Raw genomic sequence first — 16,092 nt, 5'->3', positions numbered from 1 at the left:
GCTGGGTCTGGGGTTGGGAGAATGCTAATGAAGTGCTTTTGTTTTTTACTATGCTCTGCTAGATTCCTCAAATGATTTTAAGTAGGATGATGAATTTAGTGTTAGTCAAATTGAGTCTGAGCTGGCTGTGAGCAACATAAGATGTTTTGACCTCTTTGTTCTAACCCTACTATAATCTCAAATCTTACATATTTGCCCCATTAATGATTAGAGCTCCATGAAATGAATATAACTATTAGTCTTTTTTCTACTTGATTTTGAATACTACAGATAGAAATAACACAAAATAAATTGATGAAGCTATATTTACACCCAGTAAACATTTTTGGTTGAAAAATTGGCATTCAAGTCTTCTTAACGCAGGAAACTGGACTGGATAGCAGGGGAAAAAAACAAAAAGGCCACAAAAGAAAACTTACTTTGCATGAAATTATAATAGATAACATTTGGTATGGATAAAAATAAACAAAATAGGGGTGAGATAGGGAGTGTGGGAGGGAGACGCAAGAGGGAGAAGATATGGGGATATATGTATATGTATAGCTGATTCACTTTGTTATACAGAAGAAACTAACACACCATTGTAAAGCAATTATACTCCAATAAAGATGTTAAAAAAATGAAGGGCTTCCCTGGTGGCGCAGTGGTTGAGAGTCCGCCTGCTGATGCAGGGGACACGGGTTCATGCCCCGGTCCGGGAAGATCCCACATACCGCGGAGCGGCTGGGCCCGTGAGCCATGGCCGCTGAGCCTGCGCGTCCGGAGCCTGTGCTCCGCAAGGGGAGAGGCCACAACAGTGAGAGGGCCGTGTACCACAAAAAATAAAAAAATAAAAATAAACAAAATACAACTGATTAATAAATCAAATCTTTGTTGTAATGTAGAAAAGAATTACTTTGAATTCATTCAAAACAAAGAAATTTCAGGAAAATAAAAAATTTAAATAAAGTTTAACTGCACTCTATAAGAAATTAATATAGAAATTAAGTGGTCATAGTCAAGTTCATTCCAAAATATATCTTGTAGTTGAAAAGCCTTCCATATTGATATAATTCTGATGAACATATTTGAATTTATAAACCTAGAATCAAAACATCCATGGGTGCAAAACAGTGGGTCAAAATCTCCAGTGCTTGCCCGTGACATCCAGGTGGATGAGCCAAAGAAGCAATTGGAACTCTGTCTAGATCTTAAGAAGTCAGGGTACAAATAAGGATTTTGAAGTCATCACCACATAAGTATTCATCTGTTTTCTTCTGCGTCTTCCATAAAATAATAATGCCTGGTAAGAACTTAGTAAATATTTGTTGAATGTTAGATTCTCTCTAGTCAGCCCTACAAGCATTATGAACATAGGAATTGTACCTATAGAGTCAATCATTTTAATTTAGCACTTACTGAATACTTTACAAAAATAAACTCTCACAGCTCTGAGAATAATTATAGCAAAACTTAGGTCCACTGAGACTTGGACATCTGGAGTGTTAATCACAGGTCCTACCAAGAAATATACTATTTCATAAGATGAAATAGTTCATAAGATGAAAAACATTTTTTTAACATACTAGTTCATAAGATGAAAAACATTTTTTTAACATACGATATTTCTTTAATGGTTGTAAGTCTATTCAGGTTTTGTTTCTGCTTGTGTCCATTTTGGAAGAGTACATTTTTTTCTAGGAAACATTTTGCCAAATATTTCAAATAAGTATTTTTTTCATAGCTTCCTCTCATTTAAAAAACCTCTACTTCTGTGGTTACGTCCCCCTTTTGGTCCTAAATTGTTATTAGTGTCTATTAAGATAAAATATTTTTATCCTTATGTTCTGTATCATTCACTAAGCATTTGTTCTTTTAAAAATTGTTTTCTTTCTTTTTAAATTTGCTTCCATAGATTTCTTCATTCTGCATTTAGCAAGGTCATGGAAGATCTAGAGGAAACATTATTTGAAGACTTTGAGAACTACTCCTATGCCCTGGAATATTACTCCCCAGAGACTGATTTGGAGGAGAGAGCACACCTAGGAGTCATTCACTGGGTCTCCCTCGTATTATTCTGTTTGGCATTTGTTCTGGGCATTCCAGGAAATGCCCTTGTCATTTGGTTTACGGGATTCAAGTGGAAGAAGACAGTCACCACTCTCTGGTTCCTCAATCTAGCCATCGCAGATTTCATTTTTCTTCTCTTCTTGCCCCTGTACATCTCCTATGTGGCCATGAATTTCCACTGGCCCTTTGGCATCTGGTTGTGCAAGGCCAATTCCTTCATTGCCCAGTTGAACATGTTTGCCAGTGTTTTCTTCCTGACGGTGATAAGCCTGGACCGCTATATCTACTTGATCCACCCTGTCTTATCTCATGGGTACCGGACCCTAAGGAACTCTCTGATTGTTATTATAGTTGTTTGGCTTTTGGCTTCACTAATGGGTGGTCCCGCCCTGTTTTTCCGGGACACTCTGGAGTTCAATAACCACACTCTTTGCTATAACAACTTCCACGAGCATGATCCTGACCTCACGTGGATGAGGCATCATATTCTGACCTGGGTGAAAGTCATTGTTGGGTACCTCTTCCCTCTTCTAACAATGAGCATTTGCTACTTGTGCCTCATCTTCAAGGTGAAGAAGCGAAGCATCCTGATCTCCAGTAAGCACTTCTGGACCATCCTGGCTGTGGTCATTGCCTTTTTGATTTGCTGGACTCCTTATCACCTGTTTAGCATTTGGGAGCTCACGATTCACCACAATAGCTATTTCTACCAGGTGCTGCAGGCCGGAATCCCCCTCTCCACTGGCTTGGCATTCCTCAATAGTTGCTTGAACCCCATTCTTTATGTCTTAATTAGTAAGAAGTTCCAAGCACGCTTTCGGGCCTCAGTTGCTGAGATACTAAAATATACGCTGTGGGAAGTGAGCTGTTCTGGCACAGTAAGCGAACAGCTCAGGAGCTCTGAAACCAAGAATCTGTGTCTCCCGGAAACAGCCCAGTGAATTCTTACTCTTGCACAGATCATACGGCTTTTGTGTGGGTCCCCTGACAGATGCTTTCGGATTGTTTGGGTCCAAGACATAGAGCTGACTGTATCTTTTTATTGTTTTTCGTCATTTTATTGGCCTCATATTTTTCTATTGATATAAAACATAAGAAGGATCTTCATTTTTTTCCAGCAACTTAAATTATCTGTGTTATTCTTGCTAATTATACTGTAGTGGATTAATTAACACTATTTTTTCAATTTTAATGACTTTTTAAAAGTTCTAAATCTTAATATTAAATATATGACTAATTTCAAAAATATAAAAATATGTGTGCTTAAGCTCACTTTAATTTTGCACAAGTAACCTATTAGACCTAGTCTTAAAATACAACATATGTACTTAATTTCTTTATTTCATGTAATCTGTATTTGCATTTATGAATTAAAGTAATAGTTGGTTAGAGTAGGTTAAAACTGGCCCAAAACCTAGTCGCTTAAAATAGCAATTTATTATTATATCTCACAATTCTGAGGATCAGCAATTTAGACAAGGCACAGAAGGGAGGTTTGCCTCTCTGCTTCGCGATATCCGGAGCCTCAGCTGGACCAGGATGACCCAGCTGGCTGAGGTTTAGAACAGCTGGGGACTGGCTGAGCGGCGCTCCTCCCTTCCCTCCATCCCCTTCCCTTCCTTTTCCTTCCCCTCTCTCTCCTCCCCTTCCCTCCTCCCTTCTTCTCCTCTCCTTTCTTCACACGGGTATTCCAGCATGGCACCTCAGGGTTAGCCAGACTTATATGGCAGTGTAGGGCTCTAGAGACCAGGGTGGAAATTTCTACTCCTCTTAAAGGCTATGCCAGACACTGGCACAGTATCACTTCCACTGTACTCTATTGACCAAAGCAGTCACTGGCCAGCTCAGATTCAAAGGGAGGGGACATATACCCTACCTCTCAATGGGGATATATGCCCATCTTTAATCCCCCATGATATCATTATAAACATTAATGTTGGGCTTCCCTGGTGGCGCAGTGGTTGAGAGTCTGCCTGCCGTTGCAGGGGACACGGGTTCGTGCCCTGGTCTGGGAGGATCCCACATGCCGCGGAGCGGCTGGGCCCATGAGCCATGGCCGCTGAGCCTGCGCGTCCGGAGCCTGTGCTCTGCAACAGGAGAGGCCACAACAGTGAGAGGCCCGCGTACTGCCCCCCCCCAAAAAAATTAATGTTTTTGGAAAATTCTGAGTATGTATATATGCAAATAAGTATAAGATTGCTATAAACATGAAACACTGACATCCAGATAGTAGATAGGCCAGCTCAATATCAGAATGATTTCAGGAAAATAAAGCATGTATGACGTATTGATATATTTCTACTTTCTATTCCTATATTTATAAGACCAATAAAGTATACCTTTAAGTCAGTGACCTCTTCGTGGTGCAAATCTGTTGCACTTAAGACTAATAGTATTTTGACTTCTATTCATTTATGCCTTTAGCAAATAGATGAATAAGAGTTATACAGAGGGCTTCCCTGGTGGCGCAGTGGTTGAGAGTCCGCCTGCCGATGCAGGGGACATGGGTTTGTGCCTAAAAAAAAAAAAAAAAAAAAAAGTTATACAGAACCATGGTAGACAGATACTGTGAGGGATGCCAAGATGCATAAGGTACTTATAGGGGGTGAGATTAAACTTGCATAAAAACAATCCTAAAACAAGGTAGACAGTAGTAAGTGCCGTGAGAGAGCCAAGACAAATGTAGACTGTTCGGAGGAAAGAGATGGCCTCCAGTGTGCAGGTCAAGAAACACTGGAAATCTATGTCCTTGCAGTTGGGGTTTCCTAAAGATCCTGCTCCTTTTTCACGTCTCTGTTTGTACCCTGTCTTTTATGAATACAAACTCTGCTATTTACTGCAATTTAAAAACATTTAATTTTCTATAATTTCTCGGTTTTATTTTGAAAGTCGTGAGGGGAGCTATGTTATTCCTTGCATCGGTATCCTTTTTTTATTTCATCTCATAGTTTTTAAAAACGCTAAGATCAGATCATTTATTGGCTCTGTTCTTTACTGTCAGCCCCATGCAACAATCAGATCTGGTTTGGAAATCATTCCAAGAAAAAAAATGTGTGGCATAGCTCAGCCTATCCCAAATTTCTGTCGTTCCCAAGATTCCTGGCTTCTGCCATACTCAGTATGGGTTAAGGGAAGACAAGGAGAGAAAGGCTCATTGTGAGTTTCCAGCCCTTTGTGCACCCTTGAACCCCGCCCCTGCACCACCAGGGCTTGCGATATTCCACTCTGGTGTCCCCCTCGACCCTCAGTGGACAGGCTCTCAGGATCAGGAGAAAAGCTGGAGGATCCAAGAAAGAAAAGAGCATTCTGTAGGTTCATCCCTAGTTTGGGCAAAGGGAGACACTGACTCTGAAGGCTGGGGGAGAAAGAGGAAGGCTGAGGAGCAGGAAGGAAGGGGATTAAGCAACCAGGGGCAAGAGTACATTACAGAGCTGGTGGTGGTCAGGAAGTTACATTTCAGGGTGGTGCTTCCTAAGCTTTGTGAGTTAGGAACCCGGGCAGAGCTGTTCGTTTTTCCCACGCTACGGGCTACAGGCACAGTATCTAGGGCCTGTGAGCTTTCCAGAGGCCTATGAAAATATTTGAGATCCTGAAAAGTATCATTGGCTCTAGAATAGAAAAAGAAAACTTGAGGGAATTCCCTGGTGGTCCAGTGGCTAGGACTCCGAGCTTTCCGTGCCAGGGGCCTGGGTTCGATCCCTGGTCGGGGAACTAAGATCCAGCAAAGCTCGCAGCATGGCCAATAAATAATAAATAACTTGAAAAGTCAGAATTAATAAATACTCTGAATTCATTTGAAAATCGATTGAAAGTTATGGGTCCTTTCCCCAGAAAAATGCTTTTAAATAAAATTTCAGGGGATCCTTGTACCCTAGGCTAAGAACTCCAGTTTTAGTGGCTTTTTAAATAGCTGAGAGTGGGGCTGTGCCCTACAGGAATCTACTAGTAGAAAGTAGCAACCAGGGCAGGAACTTTCCAGCAGAAACAGGAGTTAATTTTTTATTCTCAGCTTGAGGGAAGATCTAAAGTGTAGCATAGGACCCAAGCTTGGACCCAGCATTGGAGACTCCCCAGCCAGCTTCCTCCCCTGGCAGCTGGAATCTGGATAGTGGGGCTCTCCAGGGGTCTAATGACCCCTAATGGGCAGGATGAGTGACTGAAAGGACAGAGGGGCTGGAGGAGAGGAGGGCACTGGGGCAATTTGAGGAGGAAGCAAGGAAGCTCAATGCCTAGTTGGCAGGAGAATAAAGAATCTCAGGGCTCCCAGGGACTGGGACATAAACCCAACAAGACAGACCTGGCTCCCTCTCGATGGAAGGAAGCTCTTCGAAACAGTGGGCAAGTTTCAGGGACTCCAGAGGCAGGATATCTGGCTTTGCATTATGGCTCCAATATATCCTAGCTCTATGACCTTGGCTAAATTAATCCAAATTTCTAGACCTCAGTTTCCCCCATCTGCAAAATGGGATCACAATAGTAGTAACTGCCACATAGGGTTATTATGAAAATTAAATGAATTGACACAGGTAAAGCACTAAAAGTGGTACTTAGCCCTATAAATACCTATTATTAATATAATATTACCTGGTATTATACTTATTCAGTGAAACTCTTGGCACCTTCTGACATAGTAATTACCTAGTAAATGTTAGATCCCTTCTTCCTCTTGAATGAATGTAAAAATCTCATAGGAAGAATAAGGGAACTTACACAAAGAACTTCAAAATTTATACATTTTATTAAAAAATTCATAAAGTTTATTGGGAATTCCCTGGTGGTCCAGTGGTTAAGCCTCCGTGCTCTCACTGCCTAGGGCCTGGGTTCAATGCCTGGTCAGGGAACTAAGATCCCACAAGCCGCGAGGTGTGGCCAAATAAATTAATTAAATGTTTTCTAAATTTTTTTAAATTTATAGTTTATAAATACTATAAAAGGATATGGGCTGAGAGGCTGCAAGGGGCAGGAAAAAGTAGACTGAAAGACTTCTTGAAAGAGGTAATTTAAGTGCATCTTGAAGAATGACTATAATTTTAACAAGTGCAGGTGAAAAAAGTCTATTTCGGGTAGGTGGCATAGCAAGAGCAAACGTTCAGAGGCTGGAAAACAGGCTATGTTCAGAAAAGAGAGACTAGTCCCATTTTATAGGGACAAAGTGAGGATAGAAGATTCCCAGGTTGGAATCAGGCTTGAATAGTAACTCCTAGTTCTTTAATATTCTCACATATGAGCAGTAGTGTTTGTTTTGTTTTTTTTCCCGCGTTACGCGGGCCTCTCACTGTTGTGGCCTCCTGAGCAGTAGTTCTTTAGGTGATGCATACTTAGAAGTCTACGGACAGTTTCCTTTGATTTTTACTTTACTAAAAGCTATTCAGGCCAATAACATTCCAAATGACAGACTTCCATTTGGGACATTTTCTAAATGCAACTAATATCATCTATACAGGGCATGTATTGAGAGAATATCTGTTTAACTGTCTCAATTTTCATTTTAGCTTTACACTTATGTGATTTTAATGTTCTTACTTTTCCTAATTGAGGGTATGAAGAAAGGGTTACGTGAAACAGAATCAAATTTCTAAAAGCAGGGATGAAGAACTTTCCCCATTATTGCCAATACATTATCTGGCCCATGAAGACCTGGTTTTGAGTTCCTCCTCTCTCACTTACTAGGTGGATAACTGGGGAATCATCTTTCAGAGTTGTCTCCTCACCTGTATGTGCTGATAACAGTGTTTGCCTTTATCTCACAGGCTTATAATGGGGTTCATATTAGACAATGTATGTGAGGCATGCATTTTTTTTCCTTTTTTGTTCTAAGGACACATAACTGCCATTGCCAAATGTATTTGTTTGGAAAAAAATGACACATACATCCCAAAACACTAATGCAACTCTTTTGGTATCTGTGTCTTTGTCCATAAGTTTATCTTTTCATAGTTACAGTCAATGAAAAATCAAGCATTTTTCAATGCTGCTGTAGTCTCCATTTCTTTCTAAATTAAATATATTAAATTTATAAAATGTTTCACATATGCCATAATTTAGCCCTTTCTGTTTAGTAAAACAGTCCTCTTATTTCCCTGATTCTATCCACATCATCTCCAGATTGGAGCTCTGCCTTTTTCTTTTTTTTTTTACTGAAATAGTTGACATTCAATATTATATTAGTTTCAGGCGTACAACATCGTGGTTTGACATCTATAAACATTAAAATTGATCACTACAGTAAGTCTGGTAATCACTTGTCACCATACAAAGTTACTACAATTTTACTGACTATATTCCCTATGCTGTACATCATATCCCCGTGACTTATTTTATAGCTGGAAGTCTGTCCCTCTTAATTCCTCTCATCTATTTCACCACCCTCCACCCCTCCCACCCATTCCCACCTCCACCTCTGCTCTGCTTTTGTCATTCTCTGGCTTGGACACCAGGCTTCCCATTGCCCTCACAGAATGAGCCAGCCTATAATTCAGATGCCTCTAAAACCTGGCCCTATCTAATCCCAAACTGACACTGCAAAATCCAGCCAAACTGGTCTAATTGCCTCCCAAACCTCTGTTCTCATTCTTGCCTTTATCATTCTGCCTTTCACACCATCCTGGATTTTTTTTTTTTTTTAAAACGGATTACTGACTAAGGTCTCTCCAGCTCAAGTCCTAACTCCTCTAAAAAAAACTTTTAATTCTAGCCTTCCCTGACCCTCTGGACTTTTGAATTATTGTCAGCCCTCCTTATCTGCAGGTTCTACACCCACAGATTCAACCAATCACGAATCAAAAATATCTGAAAAAAGTCCAGGAAGTTGCAAAACAACAAAACTTGAACTTGTCGCCTGCTGTCAACTATATACATAGCATTTACATTGTAGTAGATATTATGAGTAGTCTAGAGATGATTTAATGAGGAGGATGTTAGCAGGTTAAGGTTATATGCAAATACTACACCATTTTATATAAGGAACCTGAGCATCTGAGGATTTTGGTATCTGAGGGTTGGGGGGTGGTTCCTGGAACCAATCCCCCCTCGGATACTGAGGAATGACTGTACTTGTTTAATCACAAAATTACTTTTATTCTTAACAGTTTTAAGTATGTTTGAACCACCTCCCTTATGGTTATTTTCTTAATCCTTTTGTATTTTTATAGCATCTAACATAGTGACATTAAATGAATCAGTTTTGAATTCCCACATTGTGCCCAGTCCTTGTGCTAGCTGTGGCTGAATGTGAAAAAGAAACAAGGTTTCAGGGTCATGTAATCACTTATGGAGCATGCAAAAAAACGTGGGTTCTTATTCTAAAGCCAGAAACAGAAAAAAAAAAAATCTCTTCATGTATACCTGTGCCTTCTGAACCCACTGGTTCAAAATCAGTTCATTCAGTATTCTGGCTCACATGAATATGTAAGCACTGCTCATAAGAGCAAAACACTGAAAGCAAACTAAGGATCCAATAACTAGACTGGTTCAGTAAGATATGAGACAATGGACTCTGTAACTGTTAAAATATGAGGAAATCTTTTACGTACCGATACAAGATATCCAAGTCTATTTCTAGGGACAAAACTTAAGATGCAGAAGTTTGTGTCATATGCTACAATTAGCCTACATATATGCTTAGACTAGCTCTGGAAAGACCTAAAAAACTGGTGACATTGGTTGTTTTTATGGAAGTGAATGGGAGACCTGGGGGACAGGGGAGACGTAACTGTAAAACCTCTAGAATTTTGAATGATGTTAATGTATTATCTACCTTTTAAAATGACATTAAAAGATACCGTTAAACACATTTTTTATTCAAGGCCGTGGAGTCAAGATCTTAAAAGTCACATGCTTCATCATTCATTATTTTAAGATTCACAAGACAGCTGTGGTTTGTTGACTATTTAAATTTTTTAACCACATTTTTAATCATTTTTTTAATCAATAATTTGTTTTGTTTTGTTTTTTGCGGTACACAGGCCTCTCACTGTTGTGGCCTCTCCCGTTGCGGAGCACTAGCTCATCAGCCATGGCTCACGGGCCCAGCCACTCTGCAGCATGTGGGATCTTCCTGGACCGGGGCAAGAACCCGTGTCCCCTGCATCGGCAGGCGGACTCTAAAATCACTAATAATTTTTAATACTTAATGTTTTGGCCAAACTATTTGGTACTCAATCAAGCTGTTACTCATGTCACTGACTGTGAATTAGTTTTGGCTATTCACTACTACACCTCTACTTTTCCACAGCATTTCCAGAATCCCCGGGCTCTCCTGTTCTCCAGAAAATGAAGTGCTGCCCTCTGCTGGCTCTCACGATACTGAAAACCTGAAAATTTCCCCAGTGATTTTAGACTGAGTCTGTTGGACTAAATGTTGAAGGTGATTTTATTCATCAGTACATATATGTCCGATTGAGTACATTTTCTTTAGAATTTAAACAATGTCCCACATTCAAGTTGGTTGGCCACATACAAAGAAAATCAGATTGGGAGGGAAGAAAACAGCATCGTCTGGTTCAGCTAGGAAAACCTGGACCTCATTCAATTTCCTTGGCCTACAGAGACTACAGAAGGATTTTTAGAGGTCTACAATTCCCAAGCTCTACTTTTGTGAACACTACTGCTGTAAAAAATATATACTCAAATATTCGATACATCCCAAATTAATTGTTAAGACGCAGAGGTTTCCAATACTGGAGTCTCACCTGACTACAGTAACACCATCCTCTGAGTACACACACCTGCAGCACCACCGTAGTACTGAAGTCTCCACATCCCAACAGGCTCAATCAGACTTACAGTCCCAGGTAAGATGTCCCACCTCCACAACCAAGCCAGGCCTACGAACCGCACCCAAGGGATCAGTCACCCATATGGCCTCCCTCCCAGGACACACTACTACTCAAAACCACATGCTCAACACAACTTCTCCCTGAACAGTACAGGAGGCATCCCTTAAATTTGCAACATCTGCCTCGACAAACTCTGGGAATCCTCCCCTCCCCTGGGTTAGGTGTCCTTTAGTAAATCGCACATGCCAACTCATAACATTAATTTTAGGTGGGATTTGTAAATGTGTGATTTTTTTTTTTAGTCACAAGTAACCCCTAACTTGAAGATGCTAGGTCACAACAAATTACTTTGTCAGCCACTGTAAGTCACTGGTTACTAACTATGAATTAGTCCTGGCATTTAATTCCTTTATCTCCAAATGTTTCATGACCTGGTAAATGACATTATTTGCTGTGTATTGACCTGAGCACTTCCCTGTTTTTGACTCATTTCTCGATTCTTTAAGGTACTCCCAACATTCACATCGAGGGAAGCCAGCTCAGATATTAAGTAACTTTGTAACCCCTTGCAAAGGGCAAGGTCTTGAACCATTATATATGGGACTAATTATCTAAAATCAAAACTCTTGGGAGTTCCCTGGTGGTCCAGTGGTTAGGACTGGCTGCTTTCACTGCCTTGGGCCCGGGGTTCAATCCCTGGTCCGAGAACTAAGGTCCCCCAAGCCGCGTGACGTGGTCAAAAAACAAACAAACAAACAAAAAAACCTCTTACTACAAAATTTTCAGTCAAGTTTACCTCCGCGATTTCTTTTAAAAAACATGGCAAATATAAACACTTGAAATACTGCAGTAAAAGTCATATCATCGCATACTGAGGACATCACTAATGGGTAAAGAAGTTGTACTGAGTCCACTTCTGTTAATTTGTTTATAAAGTCTACTCTACATCTATGCATAGTCACAGTATTTATAACAGGTAGTTCCCTCCTTTTTTGGGCTAAACGTCGAACGACAATGCGGACCCAAATTTATATTATTTATGAATTATCTATCCATTAAATTTCTTCCTTCAAAATGGAAGGAATATAAATAAATACCATCCTCTTATTTAGGAGTCAAGAGCCAAGGGTGTCTTTCAAGCTTTTATTTAAGAGCACTGATCCACGATGGATTTTAGATCTTGTTGAACGCAGCCACGTCCATAGACTGCACATACTCGTCAAAAGCAGTGATCTGCTCCTCCAGCATATCCGTTCCAACTTTATCGTCTTCAACTACACACTGTATTTGAAGTTTTTTAATTCCATACCCCACCGGAACTAGTTTAGCTGAAAAGAGCATCAAGAAAAATCTTAGTTAGATAAGTCCTGTTGATTGACAAAGGTTTAAACTGTATGCAAACTCCAGATGCCAGTGTCAAAAGGCAAAGACTAAACTCACAAGAGCCCCAGACTAAGCCGTCTGCTTGAATGCTTCTGACGCACTCCTCTAGTTTTGCCATATCTGTCTCATCATCCCAAGGTTTCACGTCTAATAAGATGGAAGACTTGGCAACAAGTGCTGGTTCTAAAAAAGAGTACAAGAAACAGCATTATTCAAATAATTATTTTTGCCCTACTTCAAGACACTTAACAAATCTTAATTTGTTTCTAAATGGATCATCTCCTTAGCCATATAAAACTATAGAAAATACACCTTGTGTTTGTCACACATATGCCCACTTTCTATTTTGCTGAGAAAGAGGTGTTTAGTTGTGTAACAGTTTCTTTCCCACAGAGGAATGCCACAACTGCTACCATAAAAACAGCTGCAGACCAGTAGCTGTGGAAGTTTTGAAGCTCCACTTCAACAGAAGATTTTGAAATACTGACATATTCGACGAATGGGGAGGAAAGGAAATTACTTTGGGGATCAGTCTTTGAAAAAGATTATTCAAATTATTATGAAAACAATTAAGTTAAACACAAATTATAAAATGACCTACTTTTGGCTTTCTTTGACTCATACTGTGCAAGGCGTTCTTCTCTTAGCCTCTTGGCTTCTTCACTTTCCTGTAAAGAAAAAATTTAATATACTTCACAAAGCTGGTTGTTCCTCAGCTTAAGGCTGGTGGGTCCTCAGCTTAAAGCAGACCAGCTTTATCAGAAAAAAGCAAATCCACCATGAGCTCAGCCGAAAGATGGCGATTTGATTTTATTCATCATGTAGCCAGTGAGAATTTTTAAAAGGCAGGTAATAAAGTGAAGCCAGGATTCAAACCCAGGCACTTTGGCTACAGAGCCTGTGCTTAAGCACAATGATACGCACAAATGTCAACTTATGCCATACCTCCTCATCATCAGATCCAAAGAGATCAATGTCATCATCATCTTTACTATCTGTAGCTCCACTTTCTGTGGTGTCTTCCACATTAGCAGGGCCATACCTGCCCAAAGCTTTCTTCACTCCTGGCAGGCTTGAAAAAAATTTAATCAGCTAGCTACTATTAGGTCGGTATGATGTCCCTTTTCAAACAATACATGAGAACTTGTTTTCATTACAAGTTATCAATAGACCCCTTTTGTACCAAGAATTTACCCTTCAGCATTCCCAGGTAAATGCTTTTATATGCTTAGCTCCTCACCCAACAAACATCAGTAGCATGTGAAACACTATATTCAATATGCACAGAGATTTACTTTCAAGATGAGTATTTCTGTTTGAGATTTCATTAAGCACGCTCAGTTCCATTCTTAGTGAACTGGAGTCCACCTGCCCAAACTTCCATCCTTGTTAGCAGTTTCAGAAGAATGGCAAAGGACTGAAAGAATGAGCCACCCCTCACCCCTGAGGTGGGTCCCCCAGGCCAGGGTCAGGCACACTGGCAGGCCAGTGTGGGGAAAAGCTGAATTGCTGTTGTTGATGAACTAAAATTCATATTTTGTGGCAAGACAAGAAAAATTTAAACATAAAAATTTTCTTTGCCTGTTTGGGCCACCTCCCTCCTCTATACTGTGTATCGTGCACCTGCATTACCCAGCCCTCCTGAGGAGATACATCCCTTCTGAATCTTGAATCTTGGGCCATGATGACCCATGACCCACTACTCGCTTTGCACCTGTAGATCTGGATTGTACAAACTGTCAATAATACATTAGAGATACATCCCTTCTGAATCTTGAATCTTGGGCCATGATGACCCATGACCCACTACTCGCTTTGCACCTGTAGATCTGGATTGTACAAACTGTCAATAATACATTATTTAATGTGCAACCTTGTCTCAAAAACTTATATGTGAAGTGAGAGAGTGGCATGGACATGTATACACTACCAATGTAAAACAGATAGCTAGTGGGAAGCAGCCGCATAGCATAGGGAGATCAGCTCGGTGCTTTGTGACCACCTAGAGGGGTGGGATAGGGAGGGTGGGAGGGAGATGCAAGAGGGAGGAGGTATGGGGATATATGTATATGTATAGCTGATTCACTTTGTTATAAAGCAGAAACTAACACACCACTGTAAGGCAATTATACTCCAATAAAGATGTTAAAAAAAACAAAACACAACACAAAAACCCAAAACAAAACAAAAACAAAACGAAAACTTATATGGATGGAGACTTCCCTGGTGGTGCAGTGGTTAAGAATCTGCCTGTAAATGCAGGAGACACGGGTTCGAGCCCTGGTCTGGGAAGATCCCACATGCCGCGGAGCAACTAAGCCCATGTGCCACAACTACTGAAGCCACACAGGCCACAACTACTGAGCCCGCGAGCCACAACTACTGAAGCCCACGCGCCTAGAGTCTGTGCTCTGCAACAAGAGAAGCCACGACGATGAGAAGGCTGCGCACTGCAACAAAGACCCCAACACAGCCACAAGTAAATAAATAAATTAAAAAAAAAAAACACTTATATGCACAGAACAGTTTTCAGAGGTTTCTGATGGGCTTTTCAGAGGTTATAATCCTCAGTGTGGCTTCCATAAAATTTTCTATTTCTTAGATTGACTAATTTTTTCTTCAAAATTGTCATGTTCTACCTGTTACATGTTCTACATGAAAAAATGGAGGATTTCAGCCTCTTGGCCTTCTAAAGTCACAGAGAAATTTAGCTTACCATATCCCCACAAAACTAAAGTAGACTGAACCCTAACTTGTCACGTGAAAACCCTGAGTTTAAGCTTAGAAAGCATTCTACTCTTCAGATAAACACAAAGATACTTTTACCTGGCCTTTTCTTTTTCGTAAGATTTGATGTGATTATACCAACGTAGGGCATGACACAAGTCGGCAGGTGGTGGGCCGGAGACTGCTTCAAATACTGCCACATCTGCTTGTGACGGAACATACCTGACAACGATGCAAAAATAATTGCACACACCTTTAAAAGAAAAACCACAAACACCAGCCAACGAACGACAAACGCTAGCTAGCTACAACCGTCAAATTAATTAGTGGCAATTCGCCCTCTTGTTACCGGGCTACCTAAGCAGCTTTAGTTTTCCGTAAAAAATAAATTCCTTAGGATCAGGGATCATTTATTTGGTTCTCCGAGCTATCCTGAGACACAACTACCACTTAGACCTCAGAAATTGCAATCGCTAACGTGGACCTACAGGTTTACATTCGTTAACTGAGCAAAGACGCAGAAAAACCTGGTGGAGTCAAGTAAGCCGAAACAAAGCACATTTTTAACCCTTCTCCCCTCGCAGTCCCCTCCCGCGGGAGAGCCCTGGGGTCGGGCTTCCTTTCCTCCAGCCGCAGCCGAGGCCGCGCCACGTGGCACCACTGCTCCCGGCCCTGCCCAGACCCCGGCCCGTCAACTCACCCTTCGATGTAGCTCTTGTCCGCCAAGTAGTCGTTGAGCACCTGGAGGCCGGCGGGGCTTTTCAGGTCTCCAAAACCCATGGCGACGGCTGATAGGGAACTAGGCAGCAGCGGAGGAAAAGAGGAGCGCAGACGGTCGCTGCCGTGCGCTAACAGGAAAAAAGGCCGCAACGAGGCCGGAAATGCCTTATATAGAGACGGAGGCGTTTCTCTCCGATGCCCCCAACCGCAGGTTAAAAGTAAAGTACGTTAAGATTTCTCAACGTAAAAATCAAGGGCTCTTAATTAACGGCCCACAAATTATCCGCCGAGCTTTCTTTGTGTTTGCAAATCAATTAATAAATCGGCATTGCTTAAATTACTACCTCAAAGGTTTGCAAAGACTACCGGAACCGCCCGTTGAAGCGCCGGAAATGACGGAAGACGCTCGGCCTCGGCCGCCACGATACTTCCGGCG

General features: G+C 41.0%; 2 protein-coding genes and 2 non-coding genes across 6 annotated transcripts in view; 1 reads left to right on the top strand and 3 right to left on the bottom strand.

Annotated features, from left to right (window-relative positions):
- The window catches only part of CMKLR2 (chemerin chemokine-like receptor 2), a 50,228-nt gene extending 46,785 nt beyond the window's left edge, over window positions 1-3,443 (top strand). The window contains exons 1-2 of one of the 3 annotated variants that reach the window (XM_024738359.1): window positions 1,125-1,285; window positions 1,895-3,327. In XM_024738359.1, coding sequence (XP_024594127.1) covers window positions 1,923-2,990 — 1,068 coding nt within the window. In that variant the 5' untranslated portion in view covers window positions 1,125-1,285; window positions 1,895-1,922 and the 3' untranslated portion in view covers window positions 2,991-3,327. Of the gene's footprint in view, window positions 1-1,124; window positions 1,286-1,894 lie in introns of those variants that run through there. The other 2 variants (XM_024738360.1, XM_024738358.1) reach the window with 2 other exon arrangements.
- An 8,512-nt stretch (window positions 3,444-11,955) lies between these two features.
- Window positions 11,956-16,077, bottom strand: EEF1B2 (eukaryotic translation elongation factor 1 beta 2). Its single transcript, XM_024738383.1, has 6 exons — window positions 15,637-16,077; window positions 15,036-15,158; window positions 13,155-13,281; window positions 12,811-12,877; window positions 12,267-12,392; window positions 11,956-12,154 (listed from the first exon to the last, which is right to left on the bottom strand). Exons 1-6 carry the CDS (start codon window positions 15,714-15,716, stop codon window positions 12,000-12,002), a joined length of 678 nt encoding a protein of 225 aa, XP_024594151.1. The 5' UTR covers window positions 15,717-16,077; the 3' UTR covers window positions 11,956-11,999.
- On the bottom strand, window positions 12,523-12,655 carry LOC112395289 (small nucleolar RNA SNORA41). The gene has a single exon (XR_003002338.1). It is a non-coding gene; the product is annotated as a small nucleolar RNA SNORA41 (small nucleolar RNA).
- On the bottom strand, window positions 12,960-13,038 carry LOC112395288 (small nucleolar RNA SNORD51). Its single transcript, XR_003002337.1, has one exon. It is a non-coding gene; the product is annotated as a small nucleolar RNA SNORD51 (small nucleolar RNA).
- Window positions 16,078-16,092: the final 15 nt, after the last annotated feature.

This window comes from Neophocaena asiaeorientalis, unplaced genomic scaffold (assembly GCF_003031525.2).
Source record: "Neophocaena asiaeorientalis asiaeorientalis breed wild unplaced genomic scaffold, Neophocaena_asiaeorientalis_V1.1 scaffold258, whole genome shotgun sequence".
Lineage (NCBI taxonomy): Eukaryota > Metazoa > Chordata > Mammalia > Artiodactyla > Phocoenidae > Neophocaena > Neophocaena asiaeorientalis.
Note: the sequence above shows the minus strand (reverse complement) of the source record. Positions and strands in the feature narration are given on the sequence as shown.

Bases quoted from the DNA above. Each gene is read 5' to 3' on its own strand.
- EEF1B2 (XM_024738383.1), bottom strand. From the start codon at position 15,716: ATGGGTTTTGGAGACCTGAAAAGCCCCGCCGGCCTCCAGGTGCTCAAC. The intron at 13,282-15,035 runs GTAAAAGTATCT...ATTTTTTTCAAG, and splicing joins TACGAAAAAGAAAAGGCCAG to CCTGCCAGGAGTGAAGAAAG. The intron at 12,155-12,266 runs GTGAGTTTAGTC...TGCTCTTTTCAG, and splicing joins CGGCTTAGTCTGGGGCTCTT to CTAAACTAGTTCCGGTGGGG.